Source organism: Otolemur garnettii, unplaced genomic scaffold, assembly GCF_000181295.1.
Source record: "Otolemur garnettii isolate 467f Iridium unplaced genomic scaffold, OtoGar3 scaffold00060, whole genome shotgun sequence".
Lineage (NCBI taxonomy): Eukaryota > Metazoa > Chordata > Mammalia > Primates > Galagidae > Otolemur > Otolemur garnettii.
In genome coordinates this window covers 3,517,492-3,535,078 of record NW_003852455.1, presented here as the reverse complement: position 1 = coordinate 3,535,078, position 17,587 = coordinate 3,517,492, and the positions used below count along the sequence as shown (strand labels likewise).

Here is a 17,587-nt window from a genome sequence, read left to right as displayed (position 1 = left end):
TGTATGTGGCTGGCGCCTTAGCCGCTTGAGCCACAGGCGCCGAGCCATGCTGGTGTATTTGTTGTATGTTGCCATATCACATCGTAGCCTTTCAACATTACATAATTTACTTGTATAGTTGTGTTCTTCCACAACAACAAATGTTGTTTCTCATTATTTTAGAAATACCTGACCCTTTCAGTTTTTCATTTTCTGACTTTTGATATAAGGCGTGGCTCCTTTCCTCTTGATTTTACTAAAAAAAGTAAAAGCACAGCTTCATGATATACATGTATAGTAAATGATACATTTAATTTAAGGAAGATTTCAGGAAGGAGTGTGACCTGCTGGAGAGGACTTGACTGTGTAAAGGACAGACTCCTTGACTCCTGATTTTAAGAAATTGTTTGCATGTAAAAATTGAGGATTGATGTTGGTGGGCCTTTTGATATTTTGATATAAATTTTTTTCTTTTCTTTTTTTAATTGTAATTTCCTACTATACTATCAAATACTAGAAGTTATTCCTTCCTTTCCTCCAACTGTATTTTCTATTCATTTATTTGAGACAGCATCTCCCTCTGTCACCCTGAGTAGGGTCCTATGGCATCATAGCTCACAGCAACCTCAAACTCTTGGGTTCAAGCAATTCTCTTGCCTCAGCCTCCCAATCTGGGACTGTAGGCACCCACTACAATGCCTGGCTAATTTTTCTATTTTTAGTAGAGAGAAGGGTCTCGTTCTTGCACTCCTGAATTCAAGCAATCCACCTGCCTCAGCCTCCCAGAGTGCTAGAATTACAGGTGTGAGCCATTGCGTCTGGACAAGTATGACTTGTTTTAATATGCAATTTTTTGCTTTTTAAATGTTGACAACAAATCCAATATTATTTTTAAAACACCAGATAGGCCAACACTGTGCAAGCCAAACAAAATAGGTCTGCAGGCTGAATTTGGACCAATGGTGGCAGTTTGATTATAGAATACTCTATTTCTTTTTCTCTTACAATACTAAGTGTATATTAGAATTACACACAGGATATACAATCTAACTCATAGGTTTTCATGTCTATTAGATATGTAATTTATTTAACCAGTTCCTATCTATGAACATTTTTGTTGATTCCAATCTTTTGCTATTTCATACAATACAGAAATAATCATCATCTGTGTACATCTTTGCGCATGTGAGAAACAACTAGAAAATATCAGTAACAAAGACTTTTCGTACAATTTTAGAAAGACATACATTATGTATAGGTCAGGATAGGAAGCTTCTATCTTGTTCTTCCATTAAAATAGTCACCATGATTAATACAATAAAGAAAATTCCCGGAATCCTACATTTGGGAAATTACTATCAATGGCTGGGTCTATAGGTAGCAGTGCTGTGAGTGGATGGATCCAGACTCATAATTCTGACAATTAAGGAAAAAGGAGTTTGCTTTATTTTGTGTGTGTGTGTGTGTGTGGTGGGAGGAAGAAGGGGGTAGTGTCCTTAAAGAGGGCACACAGTACACTTCTATTTTTTAGTCTCTCAAAATGGGCTCATTACCTTTGGTAGCCACATTCCTTTTACAGGCCCTAGTTTCCTTACAAAACATTTAATAAAGAAGTTGGAAGGGGAAAAGGATATTTAAAGCCATGGAATTGACTTATATTACCTATGAAGAGAATATAGACAGGGAAAGAAAGGGATGCAGTCTGTCTGAGATTCGGGACTCCCAAAGGAGACAGGAGAGAGGCAGCTTGGGAGAGAAGGGAGACCCTGATGTCCTGACACCCAGATTGGCGCGTAGATTTAGTAGACCATCAGCTAAATGCTGCTGAGACCCCAGGCAATGTGGAATTGTAGGGGACCCTCACAAGGATCATGTCAACAAACTGTTGAGCTTAAAAGCCAGGTGAAAGCCAGTTAAAGAGGGAACAAACTCACTTTTGATGCCTTTGTAAACTACACAAGCCTATTCCAAACCCATAGGTGCAGAGATTCTAAGGCACTCAACATATCCGGGACTCTTCCTCCTGCCTCCCAAGATTGTTCTAAGGAAATGAAAGTGCTTTTAAACTAAGACACCCAGCAAAGGAATCTGGCAAATGAGCAACTATTAGTTTTTATTCCTCTATTCTACTACTGTATTCAGTTTGCACTCTCTGGGTTTCTTCGGGATCCCTCAGTACCTAAACCTTAAACTGATGGCAACCGGAGAACATTTATCAATCCAGAATCCATGGCTTTCACTGCGCAGGTCTCCACGCGGCCCTCCCCTTTCAACGAGGAGGTTAATTCAGAATTCTAATCCGAAAACAAAGACCTCAGGGCGGGGCGGGACGGGGCGGGGCGAGGCGGGAGGAGGCGGAGTAGCGGGGGCCGTTCTGAGGCTTAGGGCGCATGCGCTAGTACTCTACGGACCGTTTGTGCTGCTCGTCTAAGAAGCGTGGAGTGCTTGTTTCCTTGACGGACTGAGTACGGGTGCCTGGCAGGCTTTTGCGGAAGTCCCTGCGCCATTGGGAGGGCCTCAGCGGCTGCTCTGTGTCCTTGTTACTGAGAGCCTCTTCCTGGGTCATTGCAGGAGCCGGACTGGGGCTTATAAGGTGGTTCCTGCGTGGCCGTCTCGGCACCTGTGTGACTTCCCCGCTGGCGGGATGTGGCGACTACGTCGGGCCGCCGTGCCCTGGTAAGTGCAGCCTCAGACCTGGCTCCGTTATTTCTGGGGCATCTAGAGAGCGGGCTTGTCCCATCACTGTCTCCAGAATGTGCAGATAACTCTTAGGGCAGGCGGGGGGTTGTCGGATAATTTCCGGATATTTTTGAGCATCCAGAGTGACAGAAGCTCTCCCTGGGCTTATCTGCGGAGCTGGCTGCAATACCGGCCCTTGTCTTTGTCCCTTTCCAACTCGAAAAGTCTGGACGCCTCTCAGTCTTGGCACGTCTCTAGTCTCCTTTGTCCCTGTCCTTTTACACCTTTGTGTTCTCAGTGTTATCTCTGTCTCTGGTTGCTTCTTTTTTTCTGTCCTCTCCCTGCCCAGTTTTACTCTGTCCATGAATCACCCTTTCCGCGTTTCTTTTAACCCTCGCCGTCTTTTTCTTCTACCTCCACGCCATGTGCACATTGCACTTGCAGGTACTTCTGCTCTTCTCCTGGGTGCAGGGGCCTCTGTCTTTTTCTCTAACCGGCTGAGTGGGGTCAGAACTAGAGCGATGACGCACACGGTGGCAGAGGTGGTGATTAGAGATGCCCTCTTAATAGCAGCTTTTTTCAGTGTTTGGGGAGAGAGACTTGCTTTTTAATGCAAAGTAGTCAATGTGGCACCACTTTTCAAATCACATATTGTTTTCCTGGCCTGGTTTAATCTGAAGTACAAAATCATAGAAGTCCTTTTATTCTTGTGAGTTGCTATATACATTTTAATGAGATTAAATTTGATTTTATTTCTGTACGTAGTTTTGTTCTTGAAGGTATTTTTAGATACCTTTAAGCTTAACTCACTGTTGCAGGCATTTGGTAGTGATGCCTCAAGCAAGGTTGGAAAAACTTGGTTTTTCTGAATTAACACGACCTCTGAACACCTGTTTTGGGTTTTTCCCTAGAATTCTTTTAAAATGTTGTAGATAATTTATAGTGTTTATAAAGAATGGAATCCCTTTATTTTATCAAGTTTAACTAAGGTCCAAACACGGAACTAGATGACATATAATAGTTAACGTGTTTGTTAGTCAATTAGAATAATTGCAGTTATTTTAAATCTCTTGGAATTTTGAGTTTTGAGTAAATTCACAGACCTTAGTATTAAAGTTTGTTATTTACAGCCTTTGTGTTTCTGTTCCCTGATATTTAGTGAGGAAGCATATCTATCTTTGTTTAAATAAAAAAAGATTGCAGAAAGAGCATGCTCTGTTGGAACACTTAAGATACAAAACCTTTACACATTGAGTTTCAAAACAAATTGATTTGTAACTATTATTATAGCTTTATTCAGTTGGATGTTGTAGGGCTAAATTATTTCTAAAGTTACTGTGGATGCCATAAAGTTGTGGCTTTAAAGTGTCTCATGTTGATAACACATTTTAGCTACTTGAAGTAGGGATGTGGAAAGTCAGAAGTCACAAGCTCTGGAATTTGCCTTTCACTACAGTTCCTTAGCATGTTTTGAAGGAATACAGTTGAACTCCCACTCTTTCTTTTTTTTTTTTTTTGAGACAAAATTTCACTTTGTCATCCTTGGTAGAGTGCGGTGGTGTCATAGCTCACAGCAACCTCTAACTCTTGGGCTTGGACAGTCCTCTTGCCTCAGCCCCCACAAGTAACTGGGACCACAGGTGCCTACCACAATTGCTGGCTATTTTTAGAGATGAGGGTCTTACTCTTGCTCAGGCTGGTCTCAAACTCAGCCTCCCAGAGTGCTAGGATTACAGGCATAAGACACTGCGCCCGCCTAAACTCCCACTCACATGGGACCATAAACCTTTTTTTTTCCCCTCATAAATCTTTTTTTAAGTACATATATATATGATCATGGATATGTGAGAAGACCAATGACCAGTATTTATTTGGGTGCGATAAATACTTGTGTTAAGTTATTGGAAAAAGAACTATGTGTTAGGAAATGGCATATGGGTTAAAAGAGATGATAAATGAACAAGATAGTAGATGATTTCTAGGGGGAAACCTATTTTGCCTCACATTTGATTGTTAGTTTTGATTAAGTTAAGTCTGTGTATGAAATCCTTTCCCTGCAGAACTGTGAAGGCATTGCTACATTGTTTTCTAGCATCCTTTGCTGCTGGTGAGAACTCTCATGACAATCTGATTTTTTTTTCATGTTTTTAGGTATCTTGTTTTTCCCTTTATGGAAATTTGTAGGATCTTTACCCTTTATACCCTTTATCCTAAATTTCTCAAGGCTTTGTCCAAGTGTGGGGTTTTTGTTTTTTTGTTTTTTCTTTTACCACTCATCTGACTTGACAGTCGGTGGGCCTTTCCATTTCAAAGATTCCTATCTTTCTTCATTTCTGAGAAAATGTTTTTTCTTATTTCTTTATTTTCTTCCTTTCCTTTTTCCTTTTTCTTTTCTAGTTACCTATTAGGTCAATATTGGTTCTTTTAGATAGCTACTGTGTGTCTGTGATTTCCAAATAGGATTTGCAGGTTTTGGCTGGGGCCGAGTTTGAAACCGCCTATCACTGGTATATGCGGCCAGTGCCCTGACTCCTTAGGCCACAGGCACCGTCCCCAGAATAGGATTTATACTCTTCATTTGTTAAAAAAAAAATGCAAAAACAAAAACATGCATGTACTGCAATATGTGTACATGCGTGCTTACTTTTAAATTATATTTATCTCTGTACTAATTGCTTACATGATATGTCTACCCTCACATCATCTTAAAAGAATAAGATACAATAGTTCATCTTCATTGGGAAGCTTGTCTTCTGTAATATCAGTGAATCATTTCATGTACCCTGTAGGATGCATTCCACCCCTATCTTTCCACCCACTTTGGATTCCACTCCTGTGCATCACCTAATTTTCTTTTATGTTTTCCACCCTTTTTTTTTACATACCGGGGAATTTCCTTAATTCATTTTCTGTTCTTGCTATTTACTTTTTTTTTTTATATTGGCCATTGTAACCTTTATTTCCATGAATCTTTATTTTTTTATTCCCTCTGTCCCAGGTACCCTGATCACATGAATCTTTCTTTTAACATTTATTAAAATCTTAAGGATGTGTTTAATTCTATAAACTTTCTTTTCTTCCATTGCTGGCTTTGAATAATATATTAGGCATTCATTTTACATCTGCAATATTTTTAGGAATCCTCCAGAGAATACTAATTAGCATTTCATCTCTGCTTTTTCTAGGATTAATAATAGTTTATCTTGGTCTTTTTAAGAGGTGATGGTTTTCTATAAGAAACTGGTTATTTAATCATTTAAATACGAAAGACTAAAGATTGACGTAGATGTCTTGTGTGGGCTACCCTTGAATGAGAGGGCTGATTTAGCAAACTATTTTGGGTGTATAACATATTAAAACAAGCTTCATTTTAGAACCTTTGAGCAGTGGGCAGATGATCTGAGCTTGGTATAAATGCCAGTATTGTTGAGGAGGTTCACTCTGGGAAGTCCTCCTTCCCCAAGCACACTTAGGAGCCTTAGTTCTTCTCTGGCAGATTGCTTAGCCTCGGGCAGTTGCTGTTGTTAACATTCAGCTGGATTGGAATGGGGTAGAGTATGGCCAAAGCATCCTTTCCTAGGATGGGACATCAATAATGTCAATTTTTTCTTGTCTTTTCATTCTCTTCCCTGTATCTCAAGAGGATCTTTTTTGTGAAAAATAGTATTCTCCAGTATGAACACTGATCTTTATAGAGTATCTTCTTTAATTAGAAACCCTGGAGATAATTCTGAAGATACATTTCCAAGAAATGCTAGAATTTTGCTTTGAGGCAATTATCTCTTCTGGGGGACTAATTGAAGAACATCTTACATGTAGTTACCTGAAATACTGGATTCTATTCTCCCCATCCTTGGCCCTGCCCCCTACCCATAGTTATTGATGCTGCCATCGTGGAAATAGGAATTTTAGGGATTTGGACGTAAAAGAGGGAAGAAATAATGAAAAGTAAAAGCAGGTTGGGCAAAATTGCTCACATCTGTAATCCTAGCACTTTGGGAGGCTGAGGTGGGTGGATTCCTTGAGCTCAGGAGTTTAAGACCAGCCTGAGCAAGAGTGAGACTCTGTCTCTACTAAAAATAGAAAAAGCAGCTGGCATGGTGGTATAGTCCCAACTACTTGGGAGGCTGAGGCAAGAGGATCACTTGAGTCCAAATGTTGGCTGTTGCTGTGAGCTGTGCCACCACGGCACCCTACCCAGAACACAGAATGAGACTGTCTCAAAAGAAGAAAAGAAAGAAAAGCAAAAGCGTCTTAGGAATGAACTCAGTCCTAGAATTCATCTAATTACTATATTTTTGAATTAACTCCTTTCTGAAAAATGCAAATTAATTTTTGAGAATTAAAATTTATACATTAAAGTTAGTGCAAAGTAATACTAAAATAACATTTATTGAGCACTCTGTGCTGGCCAATGACAGGTTCTTTCACCTGTTTTATTGCAAATTAATTCTTCCAATAAGATGTTCATTGAATAAATTTATTGTCTAACATTTGTGAGGCACTGGGCTAGACCTTGGAAATACAATGGTAAGCAATACAGGATGAAAACTAGTCCAGGTAGAGCTCTGTTACTAGTGAGAGAGAGATAGGAACCAGATTGTACAAGTCTTTATTTTTTTGAGATGGAGTCTCAGTCTGTTGCCCTGGGTAGAGTGCCATGGCATCATCATAGTTCACAGCAACCTCAAATTCCTGGGCTCAAGTGATACGCCTGCCTCAACCTCCTGACTCACTGGGACTATAGGTGCCTGCCACCATGCCTAGCTAGTTTTTTTTTCTATTTTTAATAGAGATGGGGGGTCTCACTTTGCTTAGACTGTTCTTGAATTCCTGAGCTCAAGGAATCACCCTGCCCCGGCCTCCCAGAGTGCTAGAATTAAAGTGAACCCAGCAATTTTGCTTTTTATATATTCTTTTTTTTTTGAGACAGAGTCTCACTATGTCACCCTTGGTAGAGGTGTGCTGTGATGTCACAGCTCACAGCAACCTCAAACTCTTCCACTTAAGTGATTCTCTTGTCTCAGCCTCCCAAGTAGCTGGGATGACAGGTAACCCACCACAATGCTCAGCTATTTTTTGTTGTTGTTGTTGCAGTTGTCATTGTTGTTTAGCAGGCTCAGACCAAGTTCGAACCTGCCAGCCCCAGTGTATGTGATTGGTACTCTAACCACTGAACTATGGTGCCGAGCTGCCTTTTATATATTCTGAGTTTCAGGTCAGGAAGAGAATTTAATCCCTTGGCTAATAAAAGTAGGCAGACTTACTTTTTGTTTGTTTGTTTGTTTGTTTGTTTTTGACACAAAGTCTCAAGCTGTGGCCTTGGGTAGAGTCCTGTGGCATCATAGCTCACAGCAACCTCCAAATCGGGCTCAAGCAATCCTCTTACCTCAGTTTTTCTATTTTTGGTAGAGACGGGGGTCTTGATTTTTGCTCACGCTGGTCTCAAACTCGTGAGCTCAAGCAATCCACCTGCCTTGACCTCCCAGAGTGCTAGGATTACAGGCGTGAGCCCCTGCACCCTGCTGGGACTTACCTTTTTTATAAGATGGTAGAGATTTTGATTTATCTTATAGGCAGAGGTTTAAAAAAAAAATAGTGAATGTTTACCAACCTAAGAGATAGTAAATGTTTTTGTGACCTGAAGTGGTATTTACGTGTAGAATTACAAATAAGTAGTGTGCCTAATCTCACATTATGATCTTTCCCCCCATAATTGAATCCTGTTTCCCTCAGGTTTCCTGAGTTGGTGGATTCCTGTAGAGTAGTGTTTTTCAATCTTTTTTAATCTCACAGCACACGTGAATCTATAGTTAAACTTCCACAGTGCACTTACATTATGTAGATCCAAAAAAATAGCAAAGGAAAAAACATACTTACTGTGCTTTGAACTTCTTTTGAAAATAATTTAATTAATGATCTTTAAAAAATTTCGTGGCACACCAGTTGAAGATCAGCTGCAGTGGAGTTTTGAATCAGAGCAAGGCCCAGTGTCATCCTGAGGGCTGTAGAGGAGGTGATGAGTACTGCATGATGTCACCTCCGTCTCCTCTCCAGAGCCACGGGTATTTCTGCATTTGCTGCTCCCACACTCCTGGCCCTAGTGTCTCCTGTGGAAAGAATTGGGGCTTTACTTAGGCTGACCTTAGTTTTAATCCCTCTTCCATCATTTGTTAATCATCCTACCTTAGAAAAACATAGTTTTAAAGAAAAAATTTTGTAAAATGAGAATACTTGCCTTACTGGTCTCTTCTGAGAGTAAGAACAGCATTTATAAAAATATCTCACATCCAGGGCTCAGTAGGAATTCAGGAAATAACCCCTTTCTCCCACTATCCTTCTATATAGCATTATTTCTGTGTTCCTGTTCTTTTTCTACAGTTTTCAGTCCCATGCAATTAAATGAATGAATATTTTAAAACTGCTTAGACTCAGTCCTAGCCCTCCATAAGGTAGGCCTTACAGTGAGCTGTGGAGTAAGATCAGGCTATGCTGGTTGTTGGTAATCTCTCATTCTCTTCAGGAAGGAAAAGGTAGAGCCAGGAGAGCTAAATGTGCGTTTTGATTCTCCACCCCCTGAGCAGTTTTGCTATTTTCACTTTTCTCTGGCACCAGGTGCCTGAGGTGAAATCAGTCGATTTCCTTAATTTCCATTCCTGGGCAATCTGAGGACTGGGAAACAGGTTGGGGGCAAAGAATAGATCTTCCAAGCTGTCAATAGAATTTTTGTGCTTGGAGGTAGAAATTTGTGGGCATTTTTTCCCCCATTTTTTAAAGACAGAGTCACTCCATTGCCCTTGGTAGAGTGCTGTGGCATCACAGCCCACAGCAATCTCCAGCTCTAGGGCTTAGGCGATTCTCTTGCCTCAGCCTCCCGAGTAGCTGGGACTACAGGTTCCTGCCACAACGCCCGGCTAATTTGTGTGCATTTTTGTTTTCAACTTTTACTTACAGTGAATAGCAGTTAATAAAGTATATCCTTACCTTTTCTCTGCTTTCGATCCTTTGGACCAGGATTGTAGCTCACATATTGGAGTGCAGGCTCTGGAGTGAAACTGTCTGAGTCTAAATCTTGCCTTTATTCCTTATTTCAGTGTGTACTTGGGCAAGTTATTTATGTCTTTGTGCTACATTTTCCTCATCTGTAAAATGGGGATGGGGCTACACCATTCTTCAAAGGGATCATAGCAGGATTAAATGAGATAGCACATGTCCCAGTAGTGTCTGGCATGTAGTAAATAGTAAATGTGAGCTGCTGTGTGGCCTGGTGGGGTTTGTGTGTCTTTTATTTAGTATATTGTTCTTTTTATGTCATTTCCTTTGTATTATTATCCTGTCTGATTGTTCTCCTATTTTCATTTTTTTTTTCAGTGAGGTCTGCCAATCCTTAGTGAAACATAGCTCTGGAATAAAAGGAAGTTTACCACTACAAAAACTGCATCTGGTTTCACGAAGTATTTATCATTCACGTCATCCAACCTTGAAGCTTCAAAGACCCCAATTAAGGACATCATTTCAGCAGTTCTCTTCGCTAACTAACCTTCCTTTACGTAAACTAAAACTTTCTCCAATTAAATATGGCTACCAACCTCGAAGGAATTTTTGGCCCGCGAGATTAGCTGCAAGACTCTTAAAACTTAGGTATATCGTAGTGGGATCTGCTGTTGGGGGTGGCTATACTGCTAAAAAGGTAAGTTTAACTTTCTTACTGGTTTTCCAGTTATTCTAGCATGATTATGTTAAATTGTTTAGCATAAGTAATTTTTCTTTAGTAGAAAAATTGGATGTTTAAACATTTATTATGAGGCTTGGCACCCGTAGCACAGTGGTTATAGCACCAGCCACATACACTGACACTGGTGGGTTCAAACCTGGCTCGGGCCAGCTAAACAACAATGACATCTGCAACAAAAAATAGCCAGGTGTTGTGGCAGGCACCTGTAGTCCAGCCTCATGGGAGGCTGAGGCAAGAGAATCGCTTAAGCCCAAGAGTTTGAGGTTACTGTGAGCTGTGATGCTACAGCACTCTACTGACATACTGAGACTCTGTCTCAAAAAAAAAAATTATTATGAATCTCGACTGTGTACTAGATTGTTTTAATAGTGCTAATAGGCGGACACCTTCTGAATCTTAGTTATAATTATGGGGAGATAAAAATGGCCTCCTGAAGGAAAAGCTGGAGTGGGAGTAAGAACACCTAGTTTTGATTTTGAGCTTTACTGTTTAGGAGCACTGACAGGGAAGTCAGGTGGCATGCTCATATATACACTTCTTGACAGCTCTGGGACAGAAGCAAGGTGGTCTGCCTCCCAGTCAGTCTTCTTTCTACTTTGGCTTCTCGAAAGCCAAATCATGAAAACTTTTTGAAATAGAAGTATATTTTGAATTTTTACATTTTCTATATTTGGTAGAGGAGTATTTACATGTCTTATGTGCTTACCTGTTAAATTGTTTTTAAAATAGTTGATGCCATTTAATATTTGTTTTAAAAATTTCAAATGTACATTGCTTTTAGTTGCTGTGTTTTAATGAAATAAGATAATTTTCTTTACATTTAAATATGGGATTCAGCGCATCTAATTGACATACTTCCTTATCTTTTAGACTTTTGATCAGTGGAAAGATATGATACCTGACCTTAGTGATTATAAATGGATTGTGCCTGACATTGTGTGGGAAATTGATGAGTACATCGATTTTGGTTTGTATCATCAACATTAAAATACTTTTGGGGGTCTTTTCTGTAGGAAAGAGAAATATTTATGTTTAGATGGTTTCTTATGAGTTGAATATGTAGCAGTTTTAATGATAGAAATAATAGAATGTGAAAAAAATGTGTACAAAATTATAAGTTATAGTGAACATGTGCTTTGGTATCTTTTTTCTTTTGCTACTAGTTTGTCAGCATTTCCATGCTGCCAAGTAGCCTTTCTAAATATCATTTTCAATGTTATATAATGTTGCCCAGAACATACATACTGTGATCCACCTCTCTAGCTCCTTGTAATTGGATACCTTTGTTACCTATACTTTTTGTAGCTAAGTTCTTTAAAAGTCTGTTAATACTCAGAGTGATTTGACTTATTAGTTGACCGCTGTCCTCCTTGTTTTAATAGGTAGATGAGAAAAAAAGTATAATTGATGGCTGTGATTACCAGTAATTTATGAATTCATGGTGATCTTGAAAAAAATGGTGAAATATTTTCCATGGTCCCTTTTTTTAAAGACATTGTCTGATTTCTCAACTTAGTTGTATATGGAGGTGGATTTAATCTCCATGTGCCCTTTATTCACAGCACTTCAAAAGATAAAACTGTGCTCTCTCGGCAGGTATTTACAAGAGAAGCACACTTTAAAATTGTTTTTCTAATATTCATGAGGAGAGCTTTTCAATTTGGTACATTTGCCAGTACCAGTAGCTAAGAGCCTGGGTTCTGGAGCTAGACAGCCTGGGCTTGAACCCTGGCTCTTCCTGCTCCCCCTTTTCTTGCTGTGTTGCCCCAGTTTCTCATATCTAAGTGGGTTAGTATTAATAGCAGTTTTGTAGGGTTGCTGTAAAGTTTAAGCAAGTTGATATTTTTATAGCCCTTAGAATAATACCTGATACAGCTGCTTATTTTGAGACTTAATGTGTTTTGGTCTTTTCCAGAGAAAATTAGAAAATCCCTTCCTAATTCAGAAGACCTTGCAAAGTTAACACCTGACTTTGACAAGATTGTTGAAAGCCTCAGCCTACTGAAAGACTTTTTCACCACAGGTAAGGAAGAGCCTATTTGATTTCATTTAAAATTTTCAGAACCACAGAGGAAAAATACATAGATGTATTTGTTTTATTTCTATTTTTTAAATTAGAGCATTCATTTCGATTGAAAAACAGATTTATAAAATGATAAACAGAAAGTTTTGTTGCACAGTGGTTTTAATCTTTGTTTAATTTAATAAAGTTAATATTATAGGAACTTAAACATGCTGGGTTTTTAGTGAGAGGAAGAAGTATTACTTGTTCTTGACAAGTAGATGAGTCTTCTTTATTTGCTTTTCATAAGTGGTTAGAGCCAATTTGGTGGTTTTAAAACAAGTTTAATTATGTTGGATCATGACGAGTAGAATTTGTTAAGGTTAACTTTGGCATATTAGCCCTATTATTGCCCTATCCTGGTATAAATCTGAGATCTCAGACACCTTTGTTTGCTCATTCCTATTAAATTTTACATTTCTATTTCCCCTTTTGCTGATTTTTCACAGGTCACAAATTGGTTAGTGAAGTCATAGGAGCTTCTGACCTTCTCTTGTTAGGTGTGTAAACAGACAATTTTGCTCACCTTAACATGCCTTTTAAATGCTTCTAATAAACTAGTTGCAAATAAAATTGCAGACCAAATTGATAATGCTGCTTACGCTGAATTTTGAAACTCCAGCACTACGTTAGGCAAGCTCATTATCCCTTAGGTAGAAGTAATAAAATAATAATTTTGTGATAAAAGTGAAATTCCTAAGTATGTTTGTATAAGATTAAAGCTATTGAAAGGATATTTGCTTATCCAAGGTATTTTCTTGGAATAGATTTAATTGCTTTTAATAATTGAAAAGTAATTTTAGTTTGTCTCATCTGCCCTGTCACAGTTGACATTTTAAATTAATTTTCCTATTATACATGATCGGTAATGACAGTGGTGTGTGACTGAACTGTAAGTACTCTCATGTAAAATAATCCTTACCAAAGATTGTCTTTAGTTATATGTTTTTTAAATAGTTAGGTTAAATACATGCTAAAATTGCTATAATTAAAAAAAATAATTTATATAGATTGTCAATATTGTTCCTTATAAGAACAAAGTTGATTGGATGCTTTGAACCTGAGTTGCTCTAAAATTTCTAAAAATTCACTTAGTTCTTAATTATTAGATACAATTTTGATTTTAACTGAGGCTGTTGATATCACTGGAGACTTTAAAGGAATGCTTATTTATCTTTCAGGTTCACCTGGAGAAACAGCATTTAGAGCAACAGATCATGGATCTGAAAGCGATAAGCATTATAAAAAGGTAAGTATAAAAGATAATTCTCCATATAGGTAGGCTTGAAGGATTTTTTAAAGTTTTTACCGTTTTACTGTTTGGAAATAGTAACATCTGAGGAGCATCTAAGTAGAGATATTACTAATCTTAGTGTGCAAAATGCAAGGTGTTATATGGCAGTTCTGGAAATGTGGCTAGAGAAGCCCATTTTCTACTAATAGGCTCTGTGAAATATTAGCTTCAAGGGTTGTCCCAAAGAAAGGGTTTTATTGTTAAATATGCGTGGAAAAAGCTGGATTAGACAAAATAGTACATTCTTCTTTTCCCAAGGGGACCTCTCATTTATATACATTCTGTATCTCCAAGAGGAATCAAAGCATACAGGGTTTTTGGATAGATTTGTTATTAACAGAATTCTTTTTCTCATGAAACATCTTTTAGGAAAACTAAAGTTGACTTAGGAGAAATATTAAATAGAGTGGGATTAAGTCAATTCCATAGTATTGCAAGTTAACAAAGTTACTGTGTGGGGTTATTAAGGTGTGTCAGTTTTAACATATGTGCAGTAACAAACATAAGTTAGAGGAGAATTGCATATGAAAGCTTTAGGAGAATTTCTGATGTAGAATGATGTACATTGCTCCATATTGCTAATACAAACTTATCTGACATTTTCTGAGTCTTCACTTTTTTCATTCTTTTGAAATGGGTAAAATGATTCCTTGAAAGTTTTTTTCAAAAAATAATACCTAGATAAATAGATTTATAGAAAAAATATTCTTTAAACATTTAAAAATTAAATATGGAAGATGTGGCTTATATATTGAAGGTTATTAATTTAATATATCAGAGGAAGACAGGGTCCTGTACTTGCTCAGGCTGGTGTCAAAGTCCTGACCTCAAGGGATCCTACCACATTGGCCTCCCAGAGTGCTAGGATTACAGGCATGAGCCACCAAGCCCAGCCATACTTAATCTGTTTGATACTCTCTGCATTGACTTTTTTTTTTTTTTTTTTTTTTGAGACAGAGTCTCAATTTGTCGTCCTTGGTAGAGTGCCATGGTGTCATAGCTCACACCAGCCTCTAACTTTGGGACTCAAGTGATTCTCTTGTCTCAGCCTCCTGAGTAGCTGGGACTATAGGCTCCTGCTGCAACACCCACCTATTTTTAGAGAGGAGGTCTTGCTCAAACTGGTCTCGAACCTGTGAGCTGAGGCAATCCACCCGCCTCAGCCTCCCAGAGTGCTAGGATCACAGGCATGAGCCTCTGCGCCCGGCAAACTTGATCTTTTTTGATACTCTCTGTATTGACATTATCTTAACCAAAGGACACTCATGGTTATTCATACTACTGGGAGGAAAAATAAGTAGAAATTAGCCTAATATGTGCAGCTTATTTTGAACTCAGCCCTTGGTCCTTAAGGTGAGTAAACTTGATATGCAGAGATGACCTAATCTAACTGGGGAGAAGGAACCTCTGTTACAGGTATGGTAGGGTAGGTTCTTAGAGTGACAGGATTTTTTTTGCTAAATCAGATCGGGAAGGTCTTGCATGTCTGCTTCCTCTCTAACATGGCCTGGGATCACTTTGGTGGATGGAAAACCTGTTTCACAACCTGACTTTGATAAGTTTCTTAAAACCCTACTAAGGTGATAAGTGAACAATCAATGATTGACCAGGAGCTCTGCAATATAGAAGAAGCAAGAAAATTTAACATTGGAAATTTAATTACATTTACAGAGTTTATTTTATACAATAAAAGTAAATTTATTGCTTTATGTTATAATTTCCTGTTTTGCTTATTTGATGATAAATGCCCTTGTAGACTGTTGCTTTTTCACAATTTTTGATTATTTTGCCCATTAAAAACTTAATAATTGTTTCCCCCGATTATTTGATATAAATACTGAATAGAGTTGTAATTAAGCTGCTTTCATTACAGAGTAAGTCACATTGTAGCAAATGCTACTGTAAAAATTTACTATGCATAAAAGTATCTCTAGCTTTTAATTCTGAAATATCTCATTTTTTCTTCTACCACTCAGCCTTAAAGCACAGGTCATCACCTTCATGACCATGTTAGTTTCATTACTTACACTTTTCTCAATGTTTCAGACACTTGCCATGTGAAAGACTTAGTTTGGCTTGCACTCTTACTATTTAGTGGGCCTTTTCTGTCACTAAATCCTTATTCTCAGAGCACCTAGAATAGTATTGAGCTCTTAGCAAAATTAGTTGATTGATTGAACTCAGTATAAAACAGGCTAATGTAAAATAAATAAATTGGGTTTATGTCAACATGTTTTGCTCTGATTACCTGTGAATTCTTGGCCTTTATGTTTGACAATTATTGAGGAGAACTAGGCTGTAAAAGTGGTTCGTATTCTGAGTTGGAATAAAGCAATGTTGTTTAAGTAGAATTTACGTTTCCGGGATTTCTTACACAACAAATAATGTAGTTACTGTGGCAAATTTTAGATTCTCACAGCCAGCACTATCAAGTAACCACAGATTCAGTAACTGTTAACTAGCAGTTTTACTTGGTTAGATTCTTAGACAGAGGCCAGCCCACAGTGCCCTGGCGTATAGGAAGCTAAGCAGTAGAGGAAGAAAGGCAGGGATAGCTGCGGGAGGAAAAGGGAATCATAACATAGACAGCCTTCATTTCGTAAGGGGACACAGCGTTTTTATGTCATTCAAAAACGACATTTTTATTATGTGCATACGTATATAACACAATCTTTTTAGGTAATTTTATAACAAAAGAGATTTAATAAAATTACAATATTGATAATTAATGCGCTGTTTCGTTCATCTCTTAAAACGTAGAAATTTTCCAAGTAGTAAAATCCATCTCCAAGTAGTAATGTATTATATTGGGATGCAATATTTCTGGATTGTATATTAAATAATCTCAAATTATAAAGAACTGTTTCTTTCTGATAATCAATAGTAAACATTATTCAATGGCTATAAATATGTTCTGCAGAGTTATAAGTTACTGGGAGGGAGAAAATAGGAAAATATTTCTTTTTAGCTAATCAGATAGAATTATTCAAACTTTAAGAAGTAGTTTAGTGCTTAGGAATATTTTTTAAATGGAAGAAGAAAGAAATCTGTATTTTCATAAAGTTCTTTTGCCAGACCAGAGTCACTATAAAATTTCTAAAGCAGCAATTGACAGACTTTTCCTTACAAAGGCCAGATAGCAAACATTTTGTGTATGCAGACCATAATGTTGCTGTAGACTACTCAGTAAGCTCACTATGGTTTACCAACTCCTGGTCTAGAGGGTAATTTAAATATACCTTTCGTTGTACTGTAGTATTACTATTTTCCTCTTTAAATATAGATTGAATATAGTGGGACAGTAGCACTTTGAAAATAGTAAGACTACATTAGAGATGGTATCAGATGTAGGCTTGAGAACTGCAATGTCTGGATTAATATTCAGCCCTTCCAGCTTTCTAAACTATAACCTGGGACAAGTTATAGAGTTTCTCTGAGTTTCTTATTCTGTAAAGAAGAGGAGACCCTACCTGAAAGTGTTATTACAAGGGTTATATAAAGTCCTCTGGCACAAGACTTGGTGCATAATAAAATAATAATAAATAATAAATGTTGGCTTTTAAGAGGAAGAGGAGGGTGAGAATGATAACAACACGTGATCATTATTTTCTTTTACTTGGGATGATTGTGTGAGTTAATACCATATTAATATATTTGGTTTCTTCCCCTTTTCTTAAATGGAATCTTTTCTGAGGATTGTGAAAAGTGGGAAAACAGGTTGTGGGCTTGATGTATGGCTTATATATAGAATAAGCGTTTTTGTTTGTTTGTTTGTTTGTTTTTAGAAACCCCTATTTGGATTTTATACTAGAAACTTTAAATGATCACTGGGTAAAAT

The 17,587-nt window shown here is 37.8% G+C and overlaps 1 protein-coding gene across 4 annotated transcripts in view; it reads left to right on the top strand.

The window, feature by feature from the left end:
* The first annotated feature begins 2,395 nt into the window (after positions 1-2,395).
* OPA1 (OPA1, mitochondrial dynamin like GTPase) overlaps positions 2,396-17,587 on the top strand; it is an 83,881-nt gene continuing 68,689 nt past the window's right edge. For 2 of the 4 annotated variants that reach the window (XM_023514846.1, XM_023514845.1), the window contains exons 1-6: positions 2,396-2,655; positions 10,030-10,348; positions 11,264-11,360; positions 12,309-12,416; positions 12,905-12,955; positions 13,637-13,704. In XM_023514846.1, the coding sequence (XP_023370614.1) occupies positions 2,624-2,655; positions 10,030-10,348; positions 11,264-11,360; positions 12,309-12,416; positions 12,905-12,955; positions 13,637-13,704 (675 nt within the window). In that variant the 5' untranslated portion in view covers positions 2,396-2,623. The remainder of the gene's footprint in view (positions 2,656-10,029; positions 10,349-11,263; positions 11,361-12,308; positions 12,417-12,904; positions 12,956-13,636; positions 13,705-17,587) is intronic. The other 2 variants (XM_012806945.1, XM_003792694.2) reach the window with 2 other exon arrangements.